At 50.5% G+C, this 25,123-nt stretch overlaps 1 protein-coding gene and 1 pseudogene across 8 annotated transcripts in view; one reads left to right on the forward strand and one right to left on the reverse strand.

The window, feature by feature from the left end:
* The first annotated feature begins 632 nt into the window (after positions 1-632).
* Positions 633-15,749, forward strand: LOC311522739 (eosinophil peroxidase-like; annotated as a pseudogene). Its single transcript has 4 exons — positions 633-667; positions 1,509-1,651; positions 5,099-5,469; positions 5,571-15,749. The product of its transcript is annotated as an eosinophil peroxidase-like (transcript).
* Positions 15,750-17,123: 1,374 nt separating this feature from the next.
* Positions 17,124-25,123, reverse strand: part of RAB3IL1 (RAB3A interacting protein like 1) — a 31,645-nt gene continuing 23,645 nt past the window's right edge. For 5 of the 7 annotated variants that reach the window (XM_084630567.1, XM_084630570.1, XM_084630566.1 and 2 more), the window contains 6 exons: positions 24,938-25,066; positions 24,680-24,792; positions 23,543-23,566; positions 20,943-21,042; positions 19,226-19,292; positions 17,124-18,687 (listed from right to left, as the gene is read on the reverse strand). In XM_084630567.1, coding sequence (XP_084486693.1) covers positions 18,605-18,687; positions 19,226-19,292; positions 20,943-21,042; positions 23,543-23,566; positions 24,680-24,792; positions 24,938-25,066 — 516 coding nt within the window. In that variant the 3' untranslated portion in view covers positions 17,124-18,604. The remainder of the gene's footprint in view (positions 18,688-19,225; positions 19,293-20,942; positions 21,043-23,542; positions 23,567-24,679; positions 24,793-24,937; positions 25,067-25,123) is intronic. The other 2 variants (XM_084630568.1, XM_084630565.1) reach the window with 1 other exon arrangement.

Raw genomic sequence — 25,123 nt, forward strand, 5'->3', positions numbered from 1 at the left:
GTGTAGGGCTTGGGGAGATATTTTGGGGGAAGATGTCTCCAAGTGGGCTCTTTCCCTGTTCTTTGTTTAAAACGCTTGGTGGTGGCAGCATACAGTTCAAGACCAAGGCAAAGTTTGTACCTTGGGGAAGTTTTTAACCTAAGCTGGTAAGAATAAGCTTAGGGGGTCTTTCATGTGGGTCCCTACATCTGTAGCCTAGCGTTCAGAGTGGGGAAGGAACCCTGACACCCCCCGATGATCTCTTTCTCCACACACAGCCCTGGGACTCCTCTTCCAACAATGGACCTGACTCCTCACCCAGGCAGAGTGCCCCCTGCAGGCGCTGAGAAGAGGGCACAGAAGGAACATCTCCCTTCTCCACACTCTTGTCTTATGCAGCCAAGCAATGGGCTTGATGCTGCTTCAGTTATGAGCACCTGATCTTCTCACTCTTTGATGGACAAGGCCTGTGCCAAATGGCCTTTGCCCTTTTAATCTGGATTCAGTCCAGGTATTCAGGCAATGTTTTACCAGCATGTTCTGCTTCTTCAAACCTGCTGTCACTCACCAAGCTGTCACCTGTAATTAAGAAGCCTTCCCTTGGCAATCAGTCTGCCAGCTGCAGTTGTACTTTCTGGTACGGAGCCGGCAACATGGGTCTGCAGCAAACCCATAGGGCTGAGTCAGGGTAAAAATGCAGTTAAGGGGTTGCAATACGTATTCCAGCTCGTGGAATGTAACAGTTCACAGATCCTGCTGGGTTAAAATGCACAGAAATCTGCATTTCCACTCACTCTGGCTAGGCAATTAAAATCCATCATGGTGAGAGCATCACCCAGTGGTTGCTAGGGGACATTTCCATTCCCCTGCACAGTTCTGAGGACTCCTCAGAGCTCCTCAACTCAAGAAGACCACCCCCTGGAGACACTAGCATGGTCTTTCCACTCCCACCCCCCGCCCAGGCTCAGCATTCAGGGCTCCGCTCCCATTGCTCTGCCAGTGCATCCCAGTCTCGGGTACAGCAACCATGGTCCATCCTAGTACCTGCTGGGAGAGATTTCCTTTCTCCTCCGCAAGTTCCGGAGACTCTTCTGGGCTGTCAGCACAGCAAGCCCCAGACGGGGAAAGCTCACCTTGCTGGTAATGGGGAGACCATTTTACTCTCTAGTCTTGGTACTGGGAATTCCTCTCAAAGGGTGTTTTCAGAGTCCCACAATGCCAACCGGATGAGTGCCCCAGCCCCGCTAGTAGCCAGGAGACATTGCACTGTCCACGCTTTCAGTCCTTGGGAGGCCTCTCTCCTCTGGGGCTGTCAGTGAGCCCCAATCCCAGGCTGAGGGGAGGGCCTCCTTTTTAGACATGCCCATTCTTCACGTTCTCCGGTCTCCCACTGCACTGTCAGCACACCTCAAATCCCAGCCAAATGAGCACTCCCCCTGCTGGTACTGGGAAGCTCCTTCCCACCGCACCGGCTGGCACAGAGCCAGCGAAAGCTGTTGTCTCTTCCAAGGGCTCTAGCTGGTTTCCAGAGGCTCCCAGCCTGCTCTTCTTTTGCAAGCTGTGCTGAGCAGTTGTGATCTCTCGACCTTGACGAAAGTCCCTGGCTGTGCCACCCAGCTCTGGACTCCTGCGTGGCTGACCAGTGCAGATCCATAGACGGGACATGTAACAGGTAAACAGAACTGGCTGCTTACACTAATAACACGCAAGGAGTGACACAAAAATCCTCCCACATTACTCCCTCAAGACCATTTTTAGTCCCCACTGGCAGGGAAGCCTAGTCCTGTTTGGGGAAGACATCACAATCATCTGTTCTGCAATAGCACCTAGATACAAAGTGTAAAAGGGTCAGCTGGCTCCCAATCACGCCCTCACGGCCAGGGGTGGCTCTGCAGCATCCTGCCTCAGTTTCCCTTCTCAGACTCCTCAGTAACTCAAAAGGCTTTCACAAGTCTAACAGCAGCCACCCTTCTTAGAATCTAATGTGTTAATATAAAGTTCAAAACAATTCATGCTGTCCTCAAAGTCCCCAAATAATTCGAGCTGCTGTAGCCTGTGCTGGAATCCTAGGCATAGCTGACAGGGTGAACCAAAGTAGGCCTGACCTTAGCAGAATTGTCACACATTGGGTATTTGCTAACCAAGTAAGCGCAGTCCTGACTTGAGGATGGAACAAGAGCACCCAGAGTTCTCACGTAACTACACAAATAGCAAGAGATGGTCCAGGGACCACGGACCTCTCGTAAGATAAGGATGGAATGATACCAGGTTAATGGAGGAGGATGTTTTGTTCCAACTAGCAGGTACAAGGTACAGGATAATAACCAAACACATAGGAAGTGTAATACGTGATTTGTTTGTATCAATGTATAAAAGGAGCGTGGAAGGAAAGGGCACCTTTGTACTGGCCTAGGGGACAGCATCCTGCTATGTTGATTGAACTGGCACCTCGAGGCAGGCATAAATTTGTTAGTGTACCTGCAGCTCCTATGGGGCACTAATACTGTGCTTTGTTGACAATAAACCTGGCCGGGGCCTTGCCACCAAACCGAGTCTGCAGTCTTTGTGACTCGCATGGAGGTCTGCTGAATCAACACGCTGCAGACTCTGCTAACGGGCAATACGCTGGAGCTCCAAACACTGCAGAGCAGCAGCAGAATAGCAGCACCCTGCGGCATAAAGAGCAGCCACTCCTAGGCCTCTGCCGAGTCCCTCCGCAGGCCTCTGCCTGCCATGTCCAACTCTCTCTGGCCCCACGAGCCAGAGGCCAACCCCGCCCTCTCCAGGTCCCTGCCCCTCTCGACTGCATTGTCACATCAGTTTCCAGCTGGGCCCAGCCCCTCCTTCCCAAGAGATCTATTCTCTGCTCCAGCTCTCTCTCCAGGCCTCACTTTTTCTATCGCCCCCAATGACTTAATTCACTCTCTCCACTTGGGAAGGCAAACAGGCTGTGTCACAGGGGACTGGGCCCATCTCCCCTAAGGGACCAGCTACCCTGTGACACAAACACTGGGGTCCCATTGTGTTAGGCACCGAATGTACACATAAGAGACAGCCCCTGCCCCAAAGAGCATACACCCTAAAGAGACAAAGAGGAACGGAGGCACAGAGAGGGGACGTGACAAGCCCAAAGTCGCACAGCAGATCAGTGGCCAAGACTAGAACTGGGGTCTCCAGCCCATTCCAGAGCACTAATCCATAGGCCCGGGCCACATCTGGAGACAGGCTTTCTTCTCTTCTGCACATAAACACCTGCTTCTTTACACTGGTCACTAGGGTTCATTCACATTCCAAGGTTACTTATGGCCCCCCTGGCAGGAAGAATCCTCTCTGGGGTGCAGCAAACACCGCCTGTGCCTGCTGGCTCCCTGCAGGCTCTGAAAACATGCCTAAAGCTGGAATGAAACCCAGACACACTAGTGGAAGCAGGTTGCCATTGTATATGAAAGTGGGAGGGGAGAGAGACACCTCTGGGTGGGAATGGGCAGAGGCATCTCACAGAGAGCCAACTGTGAGGGCAAGGAAGACTTACTGATCATGTAACCACATGCTTCCTGAGACCCATCCCCTTAGTACCTCTCCTCTGTATTTACCCCACACAGACAGGCTTTGTATTGTATAGAGATGGGGGAAGGGGTTCATTCATACTAGAGTTTATATGGGTGTGCGTGACTGTGTAGCTACTATATGAAGTTATGGGTGGATGTGCAAGAATGAGAAAGCGTTGTCTACAAGTAGGAGTATGTATGATGGGGTGAGACTCTGTATGTTTCAGTGGGGAGTGGTTGTGTTTCTATGTAAAAGCACCTCAGCGGGTGTGTTTGTGTATATTGTTAGTGCATATTGTGTTGTGTATACAGGTATAGAGAGGAGCAGTGTGTACATCTGGCTGTTGGGGGGGTGAATAGGCTTGTTCATGTCTGGGCAGGTCACTGAAGTTCTATTAGAGCTGGGCAAATAGCATAAAAAAGCCTCATTTGAACATTTAAATGACCACTTCAGATATCTTTGTGCCTTTGTGTTTGCTTCCTGTGCCTTTTCCAGCATCAAGCTGGGCCTAGCGAGCTTTAACTGAACGCTGGAGAAAGCTCACGAAAGCAAATCTTACAATCACACTGATTCAGTCAGGGAAACGGAAATATAACACGTGACACCCCCACCCCCCTTGTCCAATCAAATGAGCATAACTTGAATCTCAAATTGTTGAATATGCACAATGAATGGCTCACAGAGACCTACCGGTGACTGTCTGAAATCATCTGGGGAGTGATTTCACATAACAAATACATCCAAGACAATCTGAAGTGGCTCACAGACAAGACACACAGGAAAAGAGGCAACATGTGTCACATCAGTGCCTGGCTGAGAAGGTATCACCCAGCTCTAGGGAATGCCTAGCACAACAGAGCCCCATTCTTGGGTGGCCCTGAGGCACTACTGTAATCAACGTGATTAAATGCCAGTACTATTCTGAACAGCATCATTAGATTGCATCTCCTCCTGTGGTCTTATCTGACTGAAGCGAGCCGAGCCAAGCCAGGGGACTACTGACGGCTGTGTTGAGTTATGTAGCACAGTGGCTGCTTACTGATTCCTGAGTGCCTCTGTAGCCATCCCATCTCTACTTTTCCTTCATCCAGGCCCCTTTAAGAACACAGTCACCAGTGACCTTCTTAGCTTAAATCCTTCCATTCACTCTTTCCCAGTTCTCCTCAGGCTGGCAACAGAACTTATCAAATAGAACTCAAAAGCTTTTCAGTTCCTCTTCCCTTCTTTAACTTCCCCTCACAGGCCTTACCTAGTTAGGGCTCTGCAGGGGCCACACTTGCTCCTAGCAGCCGCTGTTTCCACCAGCTTCAGTTTCACACACCCTCCTGAACTCCCCAGTTCAGTGCCAGACTTCCCACCACTAATGCTCTCCACTACACTCTCTCAATCACACCCCTACCTGCAGCTTCCTGCAGCCTTTTATATTGGAATCACAGGATTCTTCTCAGGTGGTGCTCATCTTGCGATCAGACCCAATGAAGCCCTAGGCTCTCCAGCCCACTGCAAGCCACCCTGTTTCAGATGGAATTAAAATTGCTCCAAATTTGGAGTCAGGTATCTGATCGCCAAGCCCCTTGCTGTCCATTAATAACTTGACACACACACACATACACCCATCTCTCTGCTCCTCCAGGGGCACTGGGTCTCCCATGGGGTCCTGCATACGCCGAATGAGAACGTCAACGTGGATTGACCGTGACATGGACCTGACTCCTCAGAGCATCAGCACCACCTGTTTTGTGGATGGAACAGACTGTTCCCAAGGCTCCACCAACTCTAGCCAGTGCTTCCCTATCCAGGCACACTGTACCTTCAACTGTACAGGCCCTGTACTCAGGCAAATGGCCGGAGGTCTGGGTCTCAGGAACAACAGGAAGAACAGTATGCTAACCGTAGTAATAATGCAAATGGGCCCAGTGCCACATCTAGGTTTTGTGACTCTGTGAAAAGTGGTCTCTGCTCTCTCCCCTGGAATGACCATAGGGAATACACCCCTGACACGGATCTCTCTCCACTGCTGTCACTGTGTCTCTGAGCCATAGGGTATTCACTGCCATGTTTCCCGTCAGATGATCACCATCCGTGTGGGGACAGGATGGAGTGCCCACCCTTAATCTGCTCCTCACCTGCCTGCAGCGCTGGTGGATCTAGCTTCCTCCTAGGACAGCTGCAGCCTCAGGAGCACCTGAACAGCATCACCTCCTTTGTGGATGGCAGCACGGTGTATGGCAGCACGGCCTCGCAACTGGCCAAGAAACTCTGCAACTTCACCCACAAGCTGGGCTGCTGGCTGGGAACCTGGAGTGCTCTGATGGGGGGCAGTCCCCCCTCCTGCCCTGCATGGAGAAGAAATCCCCCATTTCCTGCATCTTGATTAGGAACCTCTGTCCTCCCACTAGCATGTCTGTTTCCTGCTTTGTAGCAGGTAGGAGACGCTCAGGACAGCATGGCAGGATAGCAGTATATGTCCATTTAAGCTGCTGTTCTAACACTTTAAAAAACTACAGTCCCTTTCTGAATGAAAATTCCCCAAATTCTCCCTGATTCTGGAGTTTCTCCTTCTCTTCCCAGCAATGTCCCTCTCCCACGTGCTCCATTTGTGATTCTCATTGGGACTTAGACGAGAGGAAAATGATGAGGAACAGTCAGCATGGATTCACCAAGGGCAAGTCATGCCTGACTAATCTAATTGCCTTCTATGATGCGATAACTGGCTCTGTGGATGAGGAGAAAGTGGTGGACGTGTTATTCCTTGACTTTAGCAAAGCTTTTGACATGGTCTCCCACAGTATTCTTGCCAGCAAGTTAAGAAGTATGGGCTGGATGAATGGTCTATAAGGTGGGTAGAAAGCTGGCTAGATTGTCAACGGGTAGTGATCAATGGCTCCATGTCTAGTTGGCAGACGGTATCAATCGGAGTGCCCCAAGGGTCGGTCCTGGGGCTGGTTTTGTTCAATATCTTCATTAATGGTCTGGAGGATGGCGTGGATTGCACCCTCAGCAAGTTTGCAGGTGACACTAAACTGGGAGGAGAGGTAGATATGCTGGAGGGTAAGGATAGGATACAGAGGGACCTAGACAAATTAGAGGATCGGGCCAAAAGAAATCTGATGGGATTCAACAAGGACAAGTGCAGAGTCCTGCACTTAGGACGGAAGAATCCCATGCACCGCTACAGACTAGGGACCGAATGGCTCAGCAGCAGTTCTGCAGAAAAGGACCTAGGGGTTACAGTGGATGAGAAGCTGGATATGAGTCAGCAGTGTGCCCTTGTTGCCAAGAAAGCCAATGGCATTTTGGGCTGTATAAGTAGGGGCATTGCCAGCAGATCGAGGGATGTGATCGTTACCCTCTATTTGACATTGGTGAGACCTCATCTGGAGTACTGTGTCCAGTTTTGGGCCCCACACTACAAGAAGGTGTGAAAAAATTGGAATGCATCCAGTCGATGGCAACAAAAATGATTAGGGGACCGGAACACATGACTTATGAGGAGAGGCTGAGGGAACTGGGATTGTTTAGTCTGCAGAAGAGAAGAATGAGGGTTTGATAGCTGCTTTCAACTACCTGAAGGGATTCCAAAAAGGATGGATTTAGACTATTCTCAGTGGTAGCAGATGACAGAATGAGGAGTAATGGTCTCAAGTTGCAGTGGAGGAGGTTTAGGTTGGATATTAGGAAAAACTTTTTCAACTAGGAGGGTGGTGAAGCACTGGAATGTGTTAACTAGGGGGTGGTGGAATCTCCTTCCTTAGAAGTTTTTAAGATCAGGCTTGACAAAGCCCTGGCTGGGCTGATTTAGTTGCAAATTGGTCCTGCTTTGAGCAGGGGGTTGGACTAGATGAGCTCCTGAGGTCCCTTTCAACCCTGATATTCTATGATTCTATGACTCTCAAATGGCCTCTCTAATACAATGGCTGCCCCGTACATGGCCTGCTTTGCATGCTCCACCCCATGGCGATTCTAGGGGACCTCTCAGAGCACATTCTGAGTCTGTAACATGGGTGCCCCATGGAAGACTTTCTATCCTGTTTTTGGGCTGCCTTCTGTCCTCTAAGAGCCAATGCTCCAACCTGCTTTCTCCTTTCCAGTTTGGGTTTTCTGGTGGTTTCCATCTCCTCTAGCTAGCCCTGGCTAGGTGTCCCTCCACAGCATGTTTTGTTTCTGCCCCCAAAATGGGTGATTTATTCTATCTGTGCAATGGCCTGCAGAGTGCAGTCTTGGTCTAGCTGCTCCTGTCAGGTCAGCAGCACATGGGAGGAGCTGGCTTTCAGCACTGAGCATTTCACTGAAGTGATATTAGAGTTCCTGCTTTAATGGCCTCTTCCCTCCCCAGGGCACTCGAGATCTGATGAGCATTTAGGAATACAGGTCCTGGCGGGGGTGTTCCTGAGGAAGAACAAGAGAGTCACTGCAGCGTCCACCAGCTCAGCCTCTCCGGGCGTGATGAGAGCTGCTACCAGGAGACCTGCAAGATCATCGGTCAGGGCATCAGCTTGGAGCTGCCCAACCCGTGGCATGGCATCCCTCACACAGGACCACACCCAACTCCTACTGAAGCCATGGGACAGATTTGCTGAGACTTCAGTGAGTGTTGCATCAGACTCATAGTTGCCACCACATATTTCTCAGCTGTTCTCTTATACCTCGCTGCTCGGCAGACCCTGCTCTTTTCAGAGAAGGGCTGAGACTGCTACACACTAAGCCAAGTTAATGCACACGTAGATTTATATAAGAGCAGCCCTGACCTTGGGAAACCTTGGTAAAGCTATACAGCAAACAGAAACTAATGCTAGGATCAAACTGCAGCTGGCAGGGGCAGGGAATGGCCCTTTGCCTGGAAATCACGGGGCTCCCAGAACTCTGTCTCACTTCAGTGGCAGGTGGCTCAGCACCTCTGAAAATCAAACCTTTAATCCTGGCCCAGGGCAGGAGCAATGGCACAGCCATCCACCCATCCCTAGTGTAATAGAGGTGAGTGAGCTCCTGGCCTGCCTGCTAGGGAAGCCGTTCTAGACTCTGTTTGATGGAGACAGGTGAGGAGTCCTGTGACAAAGCAGCACTTTGTCATTCAGTCCCCAAATGCTGGCTCCGAATTCCAGCACTGGGTGATCACAGCATTAGCTTCCTCAGTTTCCTCAGGCCACCCAGGATTTATCACAGGGAAGGGATGCTTATGTCTGCATTACATAGCTGGGCACTACACATTAGCTACACCTCCCAGCAGAGAGAAGAGCTGGCAACGGTAACTCTCTTCTGGATCCTGTGCAAGAACGCCCACATCCGCCAACTCCCCACAGACGTCTTGTCCAGCAGCCACTTCCTGGACCACTTTGTCCCCCTGCAACAGTCTCCTCATTCCCAGGGTGGATCTGGCTGCCTGGAGACAGGACCCGACAGGTAAAACCTGGAGCATCTGGCTGTCGGATAAGGAAAGCCCTCAGGCAAGGCAACTGCTCAAAAATGTTCATCTAACAACCATATTGCAAATAAGGTGCATATATTGTAGCTGTGTACCTGGGATGACCTTTACATTTCTAAATCTGCAGAGATTAGCAGCCACGTGGCATTCAGCTCAGTGCACAATTTCAGATCACACACACGCACACTGTGTCCTTTCTTGTTTGGTCACTCTCCATGCATTCCCTTTGTGCCTGGAAAACCATGATTAGCTAGGGACAGCCCACATTTATCAATACAGGCCATTGCACCGTGTCTGAGACAGCAAGGCTATTTTGTACTCTAGGCCTAGGAAAATATGCTGTCTTTGGTACCAGTGTGTGGTAACTGGCAAGAACTAGGGACTGTTAACTAGAGATGCACGTAAAGCAGTCCTGCGCTCACCAGTAAGTAGTTTTATGGGTCCTACAAAGCCCAAGAACTATGTGGTGCATTCCTGAGTGCCATCTACTGCCACTTTCTCTGTTAATAACCACTGCCTCTTTTACAAAGCACTCCTGTGACACTGACCATGCTGGGAGCCTGATTAGTTTTTCATTTACATCAGCTCCACACAGGTGTAAAACCATGGACTTCAGTGGTTACCTCTGGCTGACGCAGGGCTGGGGAGCAGAGACTCAGGCCTGTGCATTGTGCGACCATAGAACAAAAGACCTTGCTGTAATGCAGATGCATGAGGGGGTCAGAGTTAAGGCTGCGGTGGCAATCTCCTGCCTTTAGGAGGGTTAAAATCCAGGCTGCCCCAACCCAGATTTCATGGCATTTTGCACATTCCAATGACCATATCTGGAAGTTTGTCCATACTCTATAAAGTCTACAACCCAATTTCCTTTGCTATAGAGTCAGTGGCCAACTCCCTTCACTGTCTCTCTGTCCCTCTCCCCAGTCCCTGATGCAGAAGGAGCCTACTTTGTTCCCTGTAAATCCTGTGTTCTTTGAGTACCAGTCTGGCTACAGCCCAGAGGGGCCTTTGTCCCTACTCTGCAGCCATGCTAGCAGAGTGCAGACCCCACTGTCCATGTTCCAAGGTCAGGCATCCAGAGAGCCAGCAGCAGGAACCATTCTCTGTACTGTGCTAAAGAACTGGGTGAAAAACCCCTATAAGTGGGTAAAGCAGGTTATCAGGATGGAGCAGGAGGAGAGGCTGCTTCTTGGGTAGCCAGGACCCGAACCAGACAGTTCCCTAACATTGGACACTGCATTTTCAGAGAGAGAGAAATGGAGTTAAGGGACTTAATTTACAACTTCCTGAAATTTATAACAAGCTGCTTATAGGATCATTCTGTATCACACCCTAACCTGTAATCAAGCTGCTTGTGGTAGCAGTGTATGCCTCATCTATAGTGCCACCTAGTGGGGGAATGGAAAATAACAGAGCTATTATTACTACTATTTTACTAAGAGGCCCCATTGTGCTAGGTGCTGTACAGCATGAGCGACCGTCCTTGCCCAGGAGACGTTACGATCTATCACAAACAACTCAGACTAATAAATCACTTTCCACGTACACAGCACCTGAAGGATCTCCAAGCATTCTACGAATGGGGCGGCCAGTTGGTTTACCACTGAAATGCTGCCACCTCTGCAGCAGATGCATGTCCAAGTACTGGTCTGGTGCCCAGGCCCCATGCTGGCAGGCTCTGGGAGTGTGGTGGCCTCTGTTCCCACTGAAGGAGATCCACACATCACTCAATTGCTTATGACCGGCTGCAAGGAGAATGCCACTCACACAGCTCATCTGAGGAGTGAGTACAAAGCATAGGGATGATGGACCCCATGTGGAGAGCACCCTGAGGAAAACAAAACCAAAGAGGACACCGGTCCCACTGCCTGCCTCTGCGTGGCTACATCAGTTAGGGGCGAAGGTGATATTTCTAGACTCAGCCCTCTGTGCTGGGAGGCATGAATGACTGATTCTCAACTACACATTACAGGCCAAAGGGCCCATTTCTGATCTCACCCACACAGGTGTAAATCTAGAGTAACTCCATGACCTTCAGTGGAGTGACTCCAGATGTACACTGAGCTTGGTGTTAGGCCTGTAGTGAGGACACCCTGGCATTCCTGCTCTCTGTGACTATAAAAAGTCTGTTCGATCCATTCTAACACCATTTCTGTTCTCTGATCTGGGGACGCAGACCTTCCTGCAGCTGTGGGGTTGGAGCAATTTCCCTATTCACTGCAACTGTGAGACTATACAGAAAATAAGTTTGCGGCTTAGCTTAACCTCGCCCCTGTGCTTTCTTCATAGCCTGTGCCCAGGCAAGGGAATGAAACAAGGGAGGTACAGCAGCTCGTTTTAGATCCCTTCAGACACAGAAGAGTCCCAAGGGCTGATTCTCCTCCCGTTTATGCTAGTATAAATCCACCGAGAGAAAGACAGCTGTAAGGCTGATGTGAGATCAGCACCAGGTCCTCTCTGTCTTACTGTTGTCACAGGAATCACAATGGCCCTGGCAGCCTTCCTGCCTGTTTGCTCCTGCACAGCCATAGACAGTTTTCCTTCTGATTTCCTTCCCAGATATTCCAGAGAGGGAAGGACTTGGCTGTGTCTGAAAGTACCAACTGTCCCCCGGGGCAGCCCCAGCAAGCTCAGAAGTTAGAGAGCTGCCAACTCTAACCATCCCCTCCAGCTCTCATCTCAGGAATCCCAGCAGCCACACTGGCACCAGCCCTGATCACAGAATTTCCAAAGCATCCTGGACAAAAGAACCGTGCAAGAGTGGAAGCCAGATTTCCTTTAGCCCCACACGTACCTCTAGGGTGACCGAGTGCTGTGGTACAGACCCAGCAGGTGTCGTACACTCTGGGAGCTCATCAACCAACTCACCCCAGAGTTGTCTAACTCTGCCAGAGCCCAACCTGCTGGAGTAACTCCCTAGCTGCCCCGCACCATCCCTTCTTACTCAGTAACTACTAGTCACCTTGGTGGCAATAAGAACGAATAAAGCCTGAGGAACTCAGGCAGGTCACAAGGGAAAAGGACAATGACTGAAAGACACCAGCACTGGCTGGTAGCCATCTTTACTGTAGCCCAGCCTCCACATCCAAAAGCTTGAGGGAAATGGCAGCCAGCTTGACCCAAGGCAGGCTATTTCTTCAGTCCTATGGAAAGGCAGGGGAAATGGTGGCCATTTTGAATAGGGGAAGAAATTCATGAATTTGATGCCATTTGATTCCCCTTCAAGTGTGCCGTGAACACAATAACTGCCACAGACAGGCGAGAGGGGACTACAGAGAGAGAGAGACACAGCAAGGGAGCTAGGAATCAATGGGATTACAAGGGTGCTTCACCCATGTATTTGAGGGTAGAACTGGACCTTTACGGGCTCAGGACCAAATTCTGCCCTGACCTACGCCCCATGCAAGTCCGTAGATGTAGGTGTGACTGTGGGAACAGTTAAGCCCAAGGTGGGTATTGGACCCTCTATCAACCCTGCTTTAGGATCAGTATAAGCCTTCACACCCAAACCCTTCTAAGCCAGTGTTTACTTAAATCCCTGTTTTTATTTCCTTTCCCCAAGGGGAATCCTGACAGATCAATCTTCGTGCTGCTCCTGGCTGTGAACTGTATTTTGACTGATTAAAAGCATTCTAAGGTACACCATTAACTTTCCCATGTAAACACTGTGCACGGTGTGAAGCAAGATTGGGGGGGAGGGAGGGAGGGAAGCACAACCCTCCTGAGCCTTCCCTGTGGGACAGTGCCAGAGGAGGAGGAAGGAAAGGCTGAAGAGCAACCAGTTTAGGTGGGATTTTCCTTCTGAGTGGTTGTTTTGTGCCAGTCTGAGCCCAGGTGAAACTCAAGGCCTGCAAAGATGTACAAGTTTGGGATAGCAGATTAAGCTGTGAGAGCCCTGAGGGAAATGAACGGAGACTCAGCACTTGGGACGTCTCACACGAGGCCCAAACACCACGTGATACGCTGTAGGGAATAGCCATGCGCTGGGCCCAGGGACATGAACTGTCAATCTAACACATCTGCTGGCTGTGACTTACATCTGCTTTTCCAGCCAGGCTCTGCAGAGGCACGCACGGTACATTATTGGCATTACAATAGGCAATGTGCCCAGTGTGAGATCGACACCCGCTGGCAGGGAGCTGCCATACTCTCTCCAGGAACACGCAGGCGCTCTGTGGGGAGGACAACAGATACACCAGCCGACGTTCCTTGCTCTTCTAGGAGGAACCATCATGAAAGTGGCCCAAGGGGGCTGCATCCGATTTCATTTCTGCTCGGGAGAAAAGAAGCATCTTTCAGACAAGCTTCATTTGAAATCAGAGGGATACTCTGGGATGGAAGGAGCAGGCACAGCCCCTCTGTTTCTGAAACGCCTCAGAGCTTAGCCTCAGTTCCCTCTTGGTGAAATAAAGGCTTAATTCATCCTTGCTCAGGGCCCCTTTGCACTAGCTCAGCTGGCACAAAAAGGCCATAGGACCACCCTGAGATCGCTTCCCCTCCCAAAGAATAAACCTGGCAGAGAAGGCCCATACTCCAGCTGTGCCACTCTACCCTGCCTCCGCATGAGCGCCAGGCACAGAGGGCATGGCGAGGCAGAGCACAGGCAGGCTGGAGGGACAGCCCATGGCAGATCCGCTGTGCCCCTGCAATGGCTCACAGCAGCCAGATGCTGGGGCACAGTTTAAGGCAGGCCTGAGCACCATGCCTGGGGACTGAACCATTGCCCACAGTCTCTGAATGATTTCCCTCTGTTCCTGTGCTGGCATGGTGTCGAGTCTGCCCCTATGTTCCCAGCGTGAGTGTGTGTGGTCTCTTTCTCCAGATAATTATCCTCCCTAATCAAATCAAGCCCCAGCTGCTGGGTAAGTCTGACCCCAGCAGGGATCTAGATGCACTCAGCAGGCCAGTTCACTCTTGGCACTTCCCCCAGGCCTGTAGGAAGCTAAATTGCCTCCGCATTAGGGCTAACCCTCTCCCGTGGGGAAGGCAAAAGCATGGAAGCTCCACCTTGAAAAGGTAATGTTTCTTTTGCAGCTGGAGGGGAGACAGGCTTCGGAGGAATAAAACAGTGCTGAGGCGAGAAAGGCCACTCCGCTCTCAGGAAGAGAGGCTATTTAAACAGGACAATACGGGTAAGGAGATAATGATGCACCCAAGAGACCAGTCACATCTACCCCTTCCAGTGGGCTGCTAAAAGTCGAGTCAGGCCCTGCCAGATTGATTTCCTAGAATCCCACTGGATCCCAAAGTCATGGGCTGGGATCACCCACTGCTTTAGTGCAGGAGAGTCTAATGTGCTGTAATGACACAGGAGAAAGGAGGCTAAATGCTGGGGAACCCACATCCCCCAACACTGGGGCCCCATTTTCAAAGGTAATCTCTGATATATCCGGGCCCCAATGCTGGTCCCACACCCACCTACTGAAGGTAGAATGCTAGGAGTATTGGTCCTGGGGAAACGGTGTAATTACGAAAAGAGGATCATTGAATAGGTGGGTTTCTGGGACAGACAGTCCATCCTGTGGAGTCCTGTAGGTGGCGATCCTACAAATAGACAGGTGTTAGGAGGCACCAGTCCCATAGGAGAGGGATTCCTGGTGGCTATGCTGCCTCCACAAAATGAAGAGCACTATCCACTGTCAGGCTGTAACACCAGGTAGTGTCCCTTGCTTGGTTCCTGCCAGACCAAGGAGAAGCAGGCCAGATCACAGTGCAGGAGAGACTCTTCATTCAGTGGAATACACAGAGAGACTTAGCTGTCCAGATCCTCACAAATGACTCTGGCTCCCAGCCACCCCTGTTAGCCGCACTAATTCTGCATGAGAATGAGCTCTCATTCATTCAGCTGTGCCTGCTCGAACCACCAGTGGAGGCCGTGCTGTTCCACACCTCAGTCCCACGCCTGCCAAAGCTCCAGTGCAGAAATGAATGGGAATTGCCTGGTATTGGCCTCCCCTGCCCCTACTGAAGTCAGTGGGAGTTTGGCTGTTGAGTCTTAGGGGCATGCTCCAGGTCTGTTGGAAGTGAATGAGTTGCTATAAAACCACGGCCTTAGGACACATGTATTGCCAACTCACGTGTAGAGCTGAAAACTTCCCAGGATCCTTTTATATTTAAGTGAGAACTGACCTCCAGGGCATCTTCAACCCCAGCAGCGATGGGGAATGGCATTTGGCTGCTGTGTAAACTCATCTGAGGTGACGTCTTGCAGCTGGAGCCCACTGAAGGCTGAGGGTGACCTGATGCAGCAAATGATTTAGACTCTAATGTAGCACATTTCTGGAGACTTTTCTGCTCTGATCTCACCCTGCACCTTGTTCACCTTTGATTTGCTGAGTTTCTTTCCCAGTCATCAGGTCCCACATGGCAGAAGTGAAGATGTGGTGCTGCAAACCCCCTTAAAACTCAGCATTTGCCTGACCAGTAAAACGATTATAACCAATCTACCCCCATCTACAACAGTGGGGTTTGAACGCAGCAACCTTCAGCTCCAGCATCTACTCCTTGAGCTAAAGAGTTAACTCTCCTGGTCAGAAGGGTAGCAGACACATAAGAATCCTATGCCGCTAGAGGGAGGCAAAGACCCACATTCTCCTAAACTGGCTATACAATCACTGCCATTCCACTCTTCATGTAACACTACCATGGTATCCCCTGTTCCTACTGCAATTCTGCAGTTCCAGTGTCTCGGATTTGCCAGTTTCTACAGTGGCACCAGGGCATCTCCTAGTCGAGGCAGTGCAGGAACCCAGGGTGGTGCACTGTGCTCAGCAACTCCACACCAATCCATGTGCCCTACATAAGCTCATCCTGAGGAGCCTTAGTCCAGCTTATCATCACAGAGCGACAGTATTCGGATCCTCATTGTGGCCACTAAACTGCTTCCCTGCCCTCCCTTGGTGTGGCCAGGCCAAATATGGAGTCCGGAATTGTGATTCTTCCTCTAGGCAAAGGTTTATTTTCCTTTATAAAGAGCAGAGTGCAGCCACCTTGCTGTTTAAATTGAGCAATTAACACACTGTTTTTGTCTTACATTTAAAACGAAGTGTCTAGACCAATAACAGCTTGCAGTTCTCTAGCTCCTTTCAGCCCAAAGCACTTTACAAACTGATAGGAAAATCTACACAGAGGGATCATCTCACTCACTGCTGACCTGCAGTGACCTCCAGGCTGGAACACGGCAGCTGGTTAACAGCACAGAGCAACATTACATAGCAGTTTAGAGCAGAAACCAAAGAAAAATAGATCCAGGTGGAACTGCAAGGAAAGAGCTGAAATCTGAATTTGAGGAGGACATTCTCAGCTTTCCCTCATCACAGCTGGTGTAAATCAGAATAGCTCCACTGGACTCAGAGATGCTGATTCACACCAGCTCAAACGCTGGCACCCAGCCTAGCTTGTCCTTAAATGCTCTCTCTCCAGGCCTGTAATTCACAGTGTAAAACAACATCTTTCCTTGCAGAAAACAGCTAATATTTTTTTCAGCCAGGATCAGAGTGAGGATTTCCACGACACCCAGCTGCTAAAGAGGAATTAAACTTTGCAATCCCACTATGGCTCGTGGCAGAAGCAGAGCCAAGCCGTGGGGCCACAACTGGGTGCTGGTGTTTCAGACCAGCCCTGTTCTAAGTAGGAAGAGGCAGGTACCATGGGAGCATTTCCAGCATCCTCCTCCCAGCTACCTTTGGGGAGCAGGACTTGAGTTTCACTTATTGACCAACCTTTGCTTGCAAGTGCCACTGTATGCCATCGGGGGGCACCAAGGGCCACCAGGCAGAGCATCCCGCAGAGCAGCAGGGCGCAGCCAGCATTCGCACGATCAAAGGAGTGCCTCTCCCAGGATTGCTGCCCCACGCTCAAGAGGCTCTTATGCAACGAGGCATCTGCTGACCTGCAAACAGCCCAGAGGTTCTATTGCCATTTGCCCCCCGGTCCCAGACAAACGCAAAGCGGAACGGAAGGCAACTCACGCAGAGCGTTTTCCTTTGGACATTATCAGGTTACTTGTGCAGCAGCCCCTCTGGGGAGAGGCTGTGACGTCACAGATGATCTGAGACTGGGTGCTAACGGGCCAAATCATGCCTCTGCTGATAGCAGTGGAGTTACATCACAGAGAAACGCGGTCCAGCAGCACCATGCGAGACGGTGTAACAGCACAGGACGGCAGCCGAGATGATGACATAGTAGAAAAGGTTAATTATTCAATTATAAAGACAATCCAAGGCAAGGATCATGGCTTTGCAAGGTTCTGTACAGCACCGTGTATATTTAAATGTCTGAGCCCAAGCCACTCGGAGTCCAAGGATGTCAATGAGCTTTGGATCAGGCCCTCCCAGCACTACTGCATATACTCCTATATTAACGACAGTGGGAGGGGAGATGTGAGCTGCAGGGGGGGCTAGGAGATGGTTGCCCCAGGCGCTGTCACCCACATGCAGTGGTGTCTCAGGGCTCCCCTGCTAGGGAGCTGGGAGACCTTTAAGGAAGCACTGACAAGGCTCGGGTCCAATACAGGAGTCACTGGGTGAAATTCTACAGCCTGTTATACAGGAGGTCAGACTAGATGATCTAATGGTTCCTTCTGGCCTTAATCGAGCAGCACAGAAGTGAATGCCCAGGGCCAGAGCCTATAACTGGCCACTGAGTAGTGACTGCCTGAGTTGGGGGCTATAAGGAGAGCCAGAGAGGAGACAGCCCCAGGGAGGTGAATGCCTGAAGCCACAGCCTAGAAATAGGAGTGGCTACAAGGCATCTGTCCTTGGCTGGGGTTGAAAGCAGAGCAATAGGGAGATGCTCATTCCTGCAGTGACCATAGCAGGGCACCGCTGCCTCACGAGGACCCGAAGAGACACTGTCTGCAGCCTAGTACAGCCAACCTCAGCATAGCTGTGGCCAGCTTTTCTGTTCTGCAATTTCCATTTGCACTGAGACCAAGGCCCCAGGCATGGAGCTTTGGCCTACGCTGTAGCTCTCCGGCTCTGAGCTGGATTACAAAACCAAACCCTGAGCTGAAAAGAGAATCAAACCCCTCTTTGTGACTGAGTGAATGGAAAGTGACTCCGATAGGCGACTGCCACAGGAGCAGGGAAGCACTTGGAAAACATGCTTTGCATGGCTCTTAGTGAGGTTTTTGTGCGGTGCTGGCATTTGCAGGGGGCACCAGTGAGGGCTGGGGGACAGCTGGGCAATACTGCACCCCTGCCTCAGGCAGAGGGGTGGATGTGGGAAGGCCCAGCTGCAGTTCGGTGCCGAAGGACCCACTGCCAAACGGGGGAGCCCCGGACCAGCCTCATGCACAGCAGGTCTGGGAGAATCCGCAGAAGCAAGATCGTGTATAAAATTAAAAAAACTGGCTATAGGCAGCATAGAGAAAAGGGTCCACTATGGACAGAACTTAGAGCTGGCCACCCCACAGAGCTCAAAGGACCAGCCCATCTCTGGGGGGAGAGGGGGTGTCTGCATCTCAGTCGCTGTGAGAACGGCAGCAAGGAGGCCTTTGGACGGGGGAACTCATGCTCCTCCCCTCTGCAGTTCATGTCAGGCCAGGAGAGGGAGGGAACCCCGTGAGCATAGATGCACTGCCTCAGTCTGTCTGCCTGCTGGAGTATGTGACCTTCAAGCTGGGGCAGCTCCCTTCAGACGGTGAGGCCCAGCCTACATCGCGCTGGGGTGGAAGCCCAGCTTGGCCATGGACATTTCCCTCCTGAGCCGCATGATTTCCCAGTACATCGGCTCCACTGCAAAGCAAAGGGGCAGGGGGGTTAGCCAGCCCCACGTTAGGCGCCGTGCGAGCCACCTGGCTCAGCCCCCTCCCCTATGAGTGGGACGTAGCTCCACACTGAGAGTACACGTGGACTGGAGTGAGCCACAGGAGTAGGGCCATCCTGCTCAGCCAGCCCTGCAGCATGGGGCACAGCCCCCAAAGCACAGAGTGTGAGCACCTCCTTTCCTTCTCCACCCCACTCCTGCCCGTCCCACACCTCAGGCCTCTTGTCCCCCTCCCTTGCTTCCCTGCCCCTTTACTGACCTCTCTCCCTCAACCTGTCTAGAGCTCTCCACATCTCCTTCCCATTCAGCTAGACTGGGGCCCTCCCATCCCTCCAGAGCATTTACTAGGCCGAGGGAAAATCCCATCTGCCCTCTCGCCTCCCTTCACTGAACATTAGGAACCCAGTCCCTTTCTGCAACAGGGAGCAGCCCTTGCAATAGCTCCCACTGACCAGCAGTAGGCAGCCACACCCAACCCTCTGCTGGGGGCCACCAGCTGCCTCTTACCATCCTGTCTCACCAAGCCCTGCTGGATGTAGCGAATGTAGGTGAAGAAGTTGCATACGGCTGTGATCTAGGGGGGAGAGAGAGAGAGAGAGATTGCTGTAAAACGGCCTCACCAATAATAATAATAATAGCACAGCAGGGGCTGGCCAAAGCAAAGGCAGATACGCTGGCCAGAGGACCCCTTTTCCTTAAGTCTGCAGGGTTTGGCATCGCCACCACCCACCTCAGTGCTTTGGCGCCACCCTCTATGGTCACAGGGCTGATTTTCACAAGTGCAGAGCACCCGCAACTCCAGCTGGAGTCAATGGGAGCTCATGACTACTGTCACTTTGGAAATCCTGGCACAAACCCATGGGACTCTCCCTGGCAGGAGGAGGAGAGTAAAGTGGGATAGGCAGGGGAAGCGCAGATATAGAGCTAGACTGGGAGTAAAGGGTGGTGGGGTCTAATGTCTGCTCTGCCACTGAGGCACTGTGTGACCTTGAGCAAGTCACTTCATCTCTCTGGGGCCCTATTTCCTCACCTGCAGCAATACTGAAGTACTTTGAGAATTATGGATGAAAAGAGCTTTCTAAGTCCTGTGTATTTTAAGCCATGGAGGAGAGTTTGGAGAGAGGCAGATATTTATTTGTATTCAGTATCCGAAATTAAGGCTGTGTAAAGATGATAGGGGGAGAGATAGCTCAGTGGTTTGAGCATTGGCCTGCTAAACCCAGAGTTGTGAATTCAATCCCTGAGGGGGGCCATTTAGGGATCTGGGGCAAAAATTGGGGATTGGTCCTGCTTTGAGCAGGGGGTTGGACTAGATGACCTCTTGAGGTCCCTTCCAACCCTGATAGTCTATGAGCAGGGGCTGGCAAAGTTTCACTACAATATTTGTAACTGAAACATCCTAGGCCAGAAATAAGGACCTAGAACTTTTGCACTTTGTGAACATTCAGACTTGAAAGGAAGAACTGAGCTCTGCTGAAGGAAGTTTTACAACATGGGAATTTCTTTTGTTTGAAAACAGCCCTAGAGAAAAACTACACTGTTTGTGCAAGGAGCGGTTGTACTAAATTGGACTGCTTTTGTTGAAGTGACAAAGTTTGAGCTCTGTTGCCAATATCCCCCACAGCCCTATCCCAGACAGGGATTGCTGTAGGGAATGATTTGCTCCTTTAGGCCCCAAGTCAGCAAAGCACTTAAACACATGGTTACCTTTTAGGCAAATGCTTGATAGCTTTGCTGAAGAGAGCTAAGCATAACCATTTGTTTAAGTACTTTGCTGAATCAGGGCCATAATAATACTGAATAATTTATCTGTTCAGTGCTCTCCAGAGTAAAAGGAGAGTCTGCTTCCAGAACAGCCTTAGTCACGGCTCTCCACTGCACAGTAACGAAACCCAGTATTCAAGGAACAGTGAAATACAGTGTTTGACAAAGGAAATCAAAGCTTCACAGAGAATCAAATCATGGAGAAGAGAGAAGTAAAGACATATTTTGAAAGTTACTGTTGCCTTAAATGAGTGACACAACCCAGACCACTGCATGGTATTGTACCCTGAGAAACAGGGCAGGGGAGCAGCAATCAATGCAGACTGACTGAGAGCCAACCCAACTCTATCAGCCCAATTCACTCCTACTGTCTTCTGTGGAGCTACACCAGGGATTACTGTTTCAGTTCCTGGAAGGAGCTGGGAAGACAAGCTGGCCCCTGGGATACTGGAGGACTTACCCTGGCCCTGCAGGATGGTGAGATGTAATAATAGTTCCCAGAATCCCCCAGCTTGATGCGGTGTTTGCAGGCTCGGGACAGGCCACTCAGAGCGCACTTCCTGCCAGGAGAAAGGAAAACAGTGCTTCAGTGAAGGAGAACTCCTGGAGGAACAGAGCATGGCAGCTAGCAGCTTCCTCAAGCCAACCCCCAGCAGCCAGGTCTGAGTCAGTCAGAGCCCAGGAGAGGAAAGAAGAAGGTGGGATTTGAGTTCTCTGCTGCCAGGAACAATTCAATAAAAGCTGCAGGAAGGGGCAAGTACAGGAGAATTCTCATCCTACATTTGCACAGGAGGCACCAGGAGCTACACAATCCCCAGGTAAACTGATACAGGGCCCTGCACGCCAGGGCTCCCCGGGATGGTCTGAAACCAGAAGGACATGCAGTGCTGGCAACAGGCCAGGAGAAAAGCTGTTAGACATTAGGATAAAGCAATGTAACAAGTGTAAAGAGCTCTGTCTGTTCTCTGCACCCTCTCCATCATACATGCACTGTGGGTTACTCAGCCTTAGGAAAAGGGGCTCTATGTTCTGTGAGGGGAGAGGGCTGTTCCTTCATCACAGCTCAGGGCTGGATCTGTTTGGTCAGAGTGCCGTAAGACAGCTATTCAGACTGCCCCTGAGACCTGGTCTAGTGCACATCAGAAGGTCTGCGGCCAAGCTCAGATTGCGGTTCAATTTCTCCACACAGAAACATGGCACCATACGCTCCATACTCAGATCTTTAAGTTGTTCCATTCTACTACTATCACAATGGGAGTGGTGGGGTTTTAGGACATATTCCCTCCATAATACAGATTCCCTGATGGACCAGAGCCACTTGGACCACCCAGTCTGATCCCTGCATTTTGCAGGGTCTCTCACTATTTTATTCTCATTAACCTAGTCTCCAACCTTCTCTTGAACTCTGTAGCAATGGTGCCTTGACCAACCATCCCCTTCACTACTCCATTGCTCTGAGCATCCCTCTTAGACCTTCTTCTTCTTTATCTTTAAAGTTACTGCTCTTTGTCCTACCATCTTCCAAGACTGGGAATGTTCCCCTTTCTCAGTTTATATTGTTGTTACTCTGAAGGTATTTATACACCAAAGGCCAGATCCTGAGCTCAGTCACACTGGTGTAAGTCCAGAATGCCTATGCTTTTCCCTTGGCTCATGCCCAGTTCAGAGCCAAAGCCTGGAGCCCTTACTCAAGAAGAGCTTTCACTGAAGCCAATGGGAGTTTTACCAATGTTCCTCATCATCTGTCTCTGTGCACACAACCACTCACTGGGAATTGAACCCAGTTTCAAAACACAAGCCTCTATCATGTGAGCTAAAAAGGACTAACTCCATTATCTGGAGACAGTCGAAGGCTGACAACCTCTTCTACAGTCCAGCCACAAAGGGGATACGTAATACTCTCTGGCAGCATGCTACTACATAGCTCCTTCAACCTCCCCTTATGCATGTCTTCTCTTCCAATCAGTGTATCATTCCTTTGTTGTCCTTTAACGCGTGCTCTTTCGGGAAGCTTTTTCTGCTGGAACCCACAGCACAGTCGGTCAGTTCTAACCTGTGCCAATGTCACACAGAGGCCAAGTTCAAACATTAACTTTTAAACTTCAAACACGAACTTAAACAAGAAAAGGTTTATAAATTAAATCCCATCTGCAACAAAAGTGGAATGCCCATGTGGTCTGGCATCTTCACTGAGTGACCACATGGACTATACACCGGGGCTCATCGCTGATTATACCCAATGATTGCAGTTGGTATCTTGGAGGCAGTGAAGTTATAGTGCCCTCCAGAGTCCCCTTTAATCAGATGGGGCCTGATCCAAAGCCCACTGAAACTGAGGGGAGTCTTTCCAGATCAAAGGCCAGGAGATGTTGGGGTGTCCTGATCTTCTCTGACTCTTTTCAACTGTCTGTAAAAAGAACTCCAGTTTCCAGCATTTGCTGAGAAATTCCAGGAACATTTCCAGCATCACTCCATGCAGCCCAATAGGGATTTCCTGGGATTTCTCAGCATTTAACCACCGTCACATCCTTCTCAGTCCCCACGCCTCTGTGCTGGATGCTGACTTCACTCCTTAGCTGTGAAAGTAGCTAGGATGGCCATGAATCAGGCAGGAAGAATCAGAGAGATTGGAAATGTGACACCAAATGTTCAGGAAGGCTTGTGAGCCTGTTTATCTTCTCTCCCCCACTAGCAAGGGATTTAAACAGACAAACGCACCAAAAAATAAAAGAAGAAGCCTGGCCTATGTTTTCTGAAGTGAGGAGTGATTTGGGCTGCCTGGTTTTCGAGACATATTAAAGGGAGAAGATTTTCAGAGAGTGCCGAGCACTCACACTCCAGAAACCAGGCCTCTCTATAAGTTGGGCCCAAAATCATTAGTCACTTTTAGGCATTTGTCCCAAAGAGTATTGTAAGTGGGACCTTCAATTCACGTTCCGGCATTAACAGGATTAAAAAAGTTACTGGCTAAACTCCAGCCACAAAGCCATTAGTAACCAGGGGAGTTAGTAACTTGTTAATGGATCAGAGATATTTAATCATTGGCTAAAAATCACTTACGTTACAATTTGTGACCGGAACCCGCTGTGAGAAGAGACAAAAGAACAAAAGGCAACCAGTCAGGATACACACAGGACGGCTTGGTTTTGGCATGGAACTAACACTCACAGAGTGATTTGTTTTGAGAAGAGAGAGAATGTGGAACAGCTTGCCATGCAGTCTATGTGTCATTCAGGTCATTGCCTCGTGACATGACAGATGACCTTTGGCTTGGACCAAGCTGACCTAAACACAACAGCTAAGTGAAATCCTCTCTCTTGGTCAAGAAACATAAAGCTCAGGAGTCTGACCCCTCTCTGTTTGCAGTGATACTGGATTGAACCATTTCCTGCCACCGCCTTCCTGGGGGAACTGAGGCCCTGTAACATCAGGAGCACAGACAGACAAGTGATTCCCAAGCTGTCACAGTAGTAACTCTGAAAACAGTCGATGCAGCTCTCAGGAGGGGTTGGGGTGAAACACAGGGAGGAGAGATGAGTGAGCTCATTTTGCCACATTTCAAACCCACCTAGAGCATCATGGGTTCAAAAATGTGATGTGAACTTGGACACTATGGGACACATGCATAGGAGAAATTGCAAGAGGGGAGGAATAAAAAACACCACCTGCAGGTCACCCCGTCCTGCCGGCTCAGCTTCTGGGGGTTCTCCTATCCACAGTACATAGCAAATTCTACCCTTGAGAGATAATGTTTTCAAATGACTCACCCTTGGATGACTCCCCCCGCCCCGAGTTTAAGTTAGAGGAAGAAAACATTCAGTAAGTTTGTGAACTCCAAATAGTTTTTCCAGCCCCCAAAAATGATTCAGGACTCCAAGGCCTCAAACTCCATGTGGTTCAACCAGCCCCTAGTGGTAAGTGCCTGGATCCAGGCCAGCTGCTGGCCTTGGTTTGGGATGGGAAAACACACTGTGAAATATTAGCTAAAGAGGCGTTTCTACACCAGACTACTCAGCTACTACCCAGTACTGCTCAGATGCTCAGGTGATGGGACCCCTAGAGAGACCTGAGATAGCGCTCTAGAGACACAGCTGAAGACTGAGCAGATGTGTGGGATGGAAGCTGCCGTAGCCTAGGAGGAGACTGGATGTGAGAGGAGTCAGCGATGACTAAGGGAGCACCTGGGAAGTTCCTTACTTTGGTCCGCCACATTCCATTGCCGACACCTTCACCACGGGCAGCGTCTGGGTAGCCACAGGCTCTATGGTGAGTGTGTTCTGCTCCACGGCCTCCCGCACCAGCTCTGATAGCTACAGCAAGAAACACAGAACTGAATTCAGATCGGCAAAGCTCATGTCCGGTGAGGTGGCGACTGCGCCCCTCCTCAGCATCAGTACAGCCTGAATGTCTGAGCAGAACGATCCCCCAAGTCCTTGCTTCTGCTCCAGCGCTCACCTCCTGTTTGGTGAAGTCTAGACAGGGCCCCACATCTTCCCGGTAAATCCTCTCCAGGAAAGAGCAGGATTTTTCCAGAGTCGGGGATTCCTTCCAGGCCTGGAACTCGGCGAACAGGATGGAGTCAACCTGCAGCGAGTGTCAGGGGAGACAGAGGAAGAGAGAAGGTGTGGGATTGGGGAGAGG

The sequence above is a fragment of the Lepidochelys olivacea genome, assembly GCF_965140295.1.
Source record: "Lepidochelys olivacea isolate rLepOli2 genome assembly, chromosome: 6".
NCBI lineage: Eukaryota > Metazoa > Chordata > Testudines > Cheloniidae > Lepidochelys > Lepidochelys olivacea.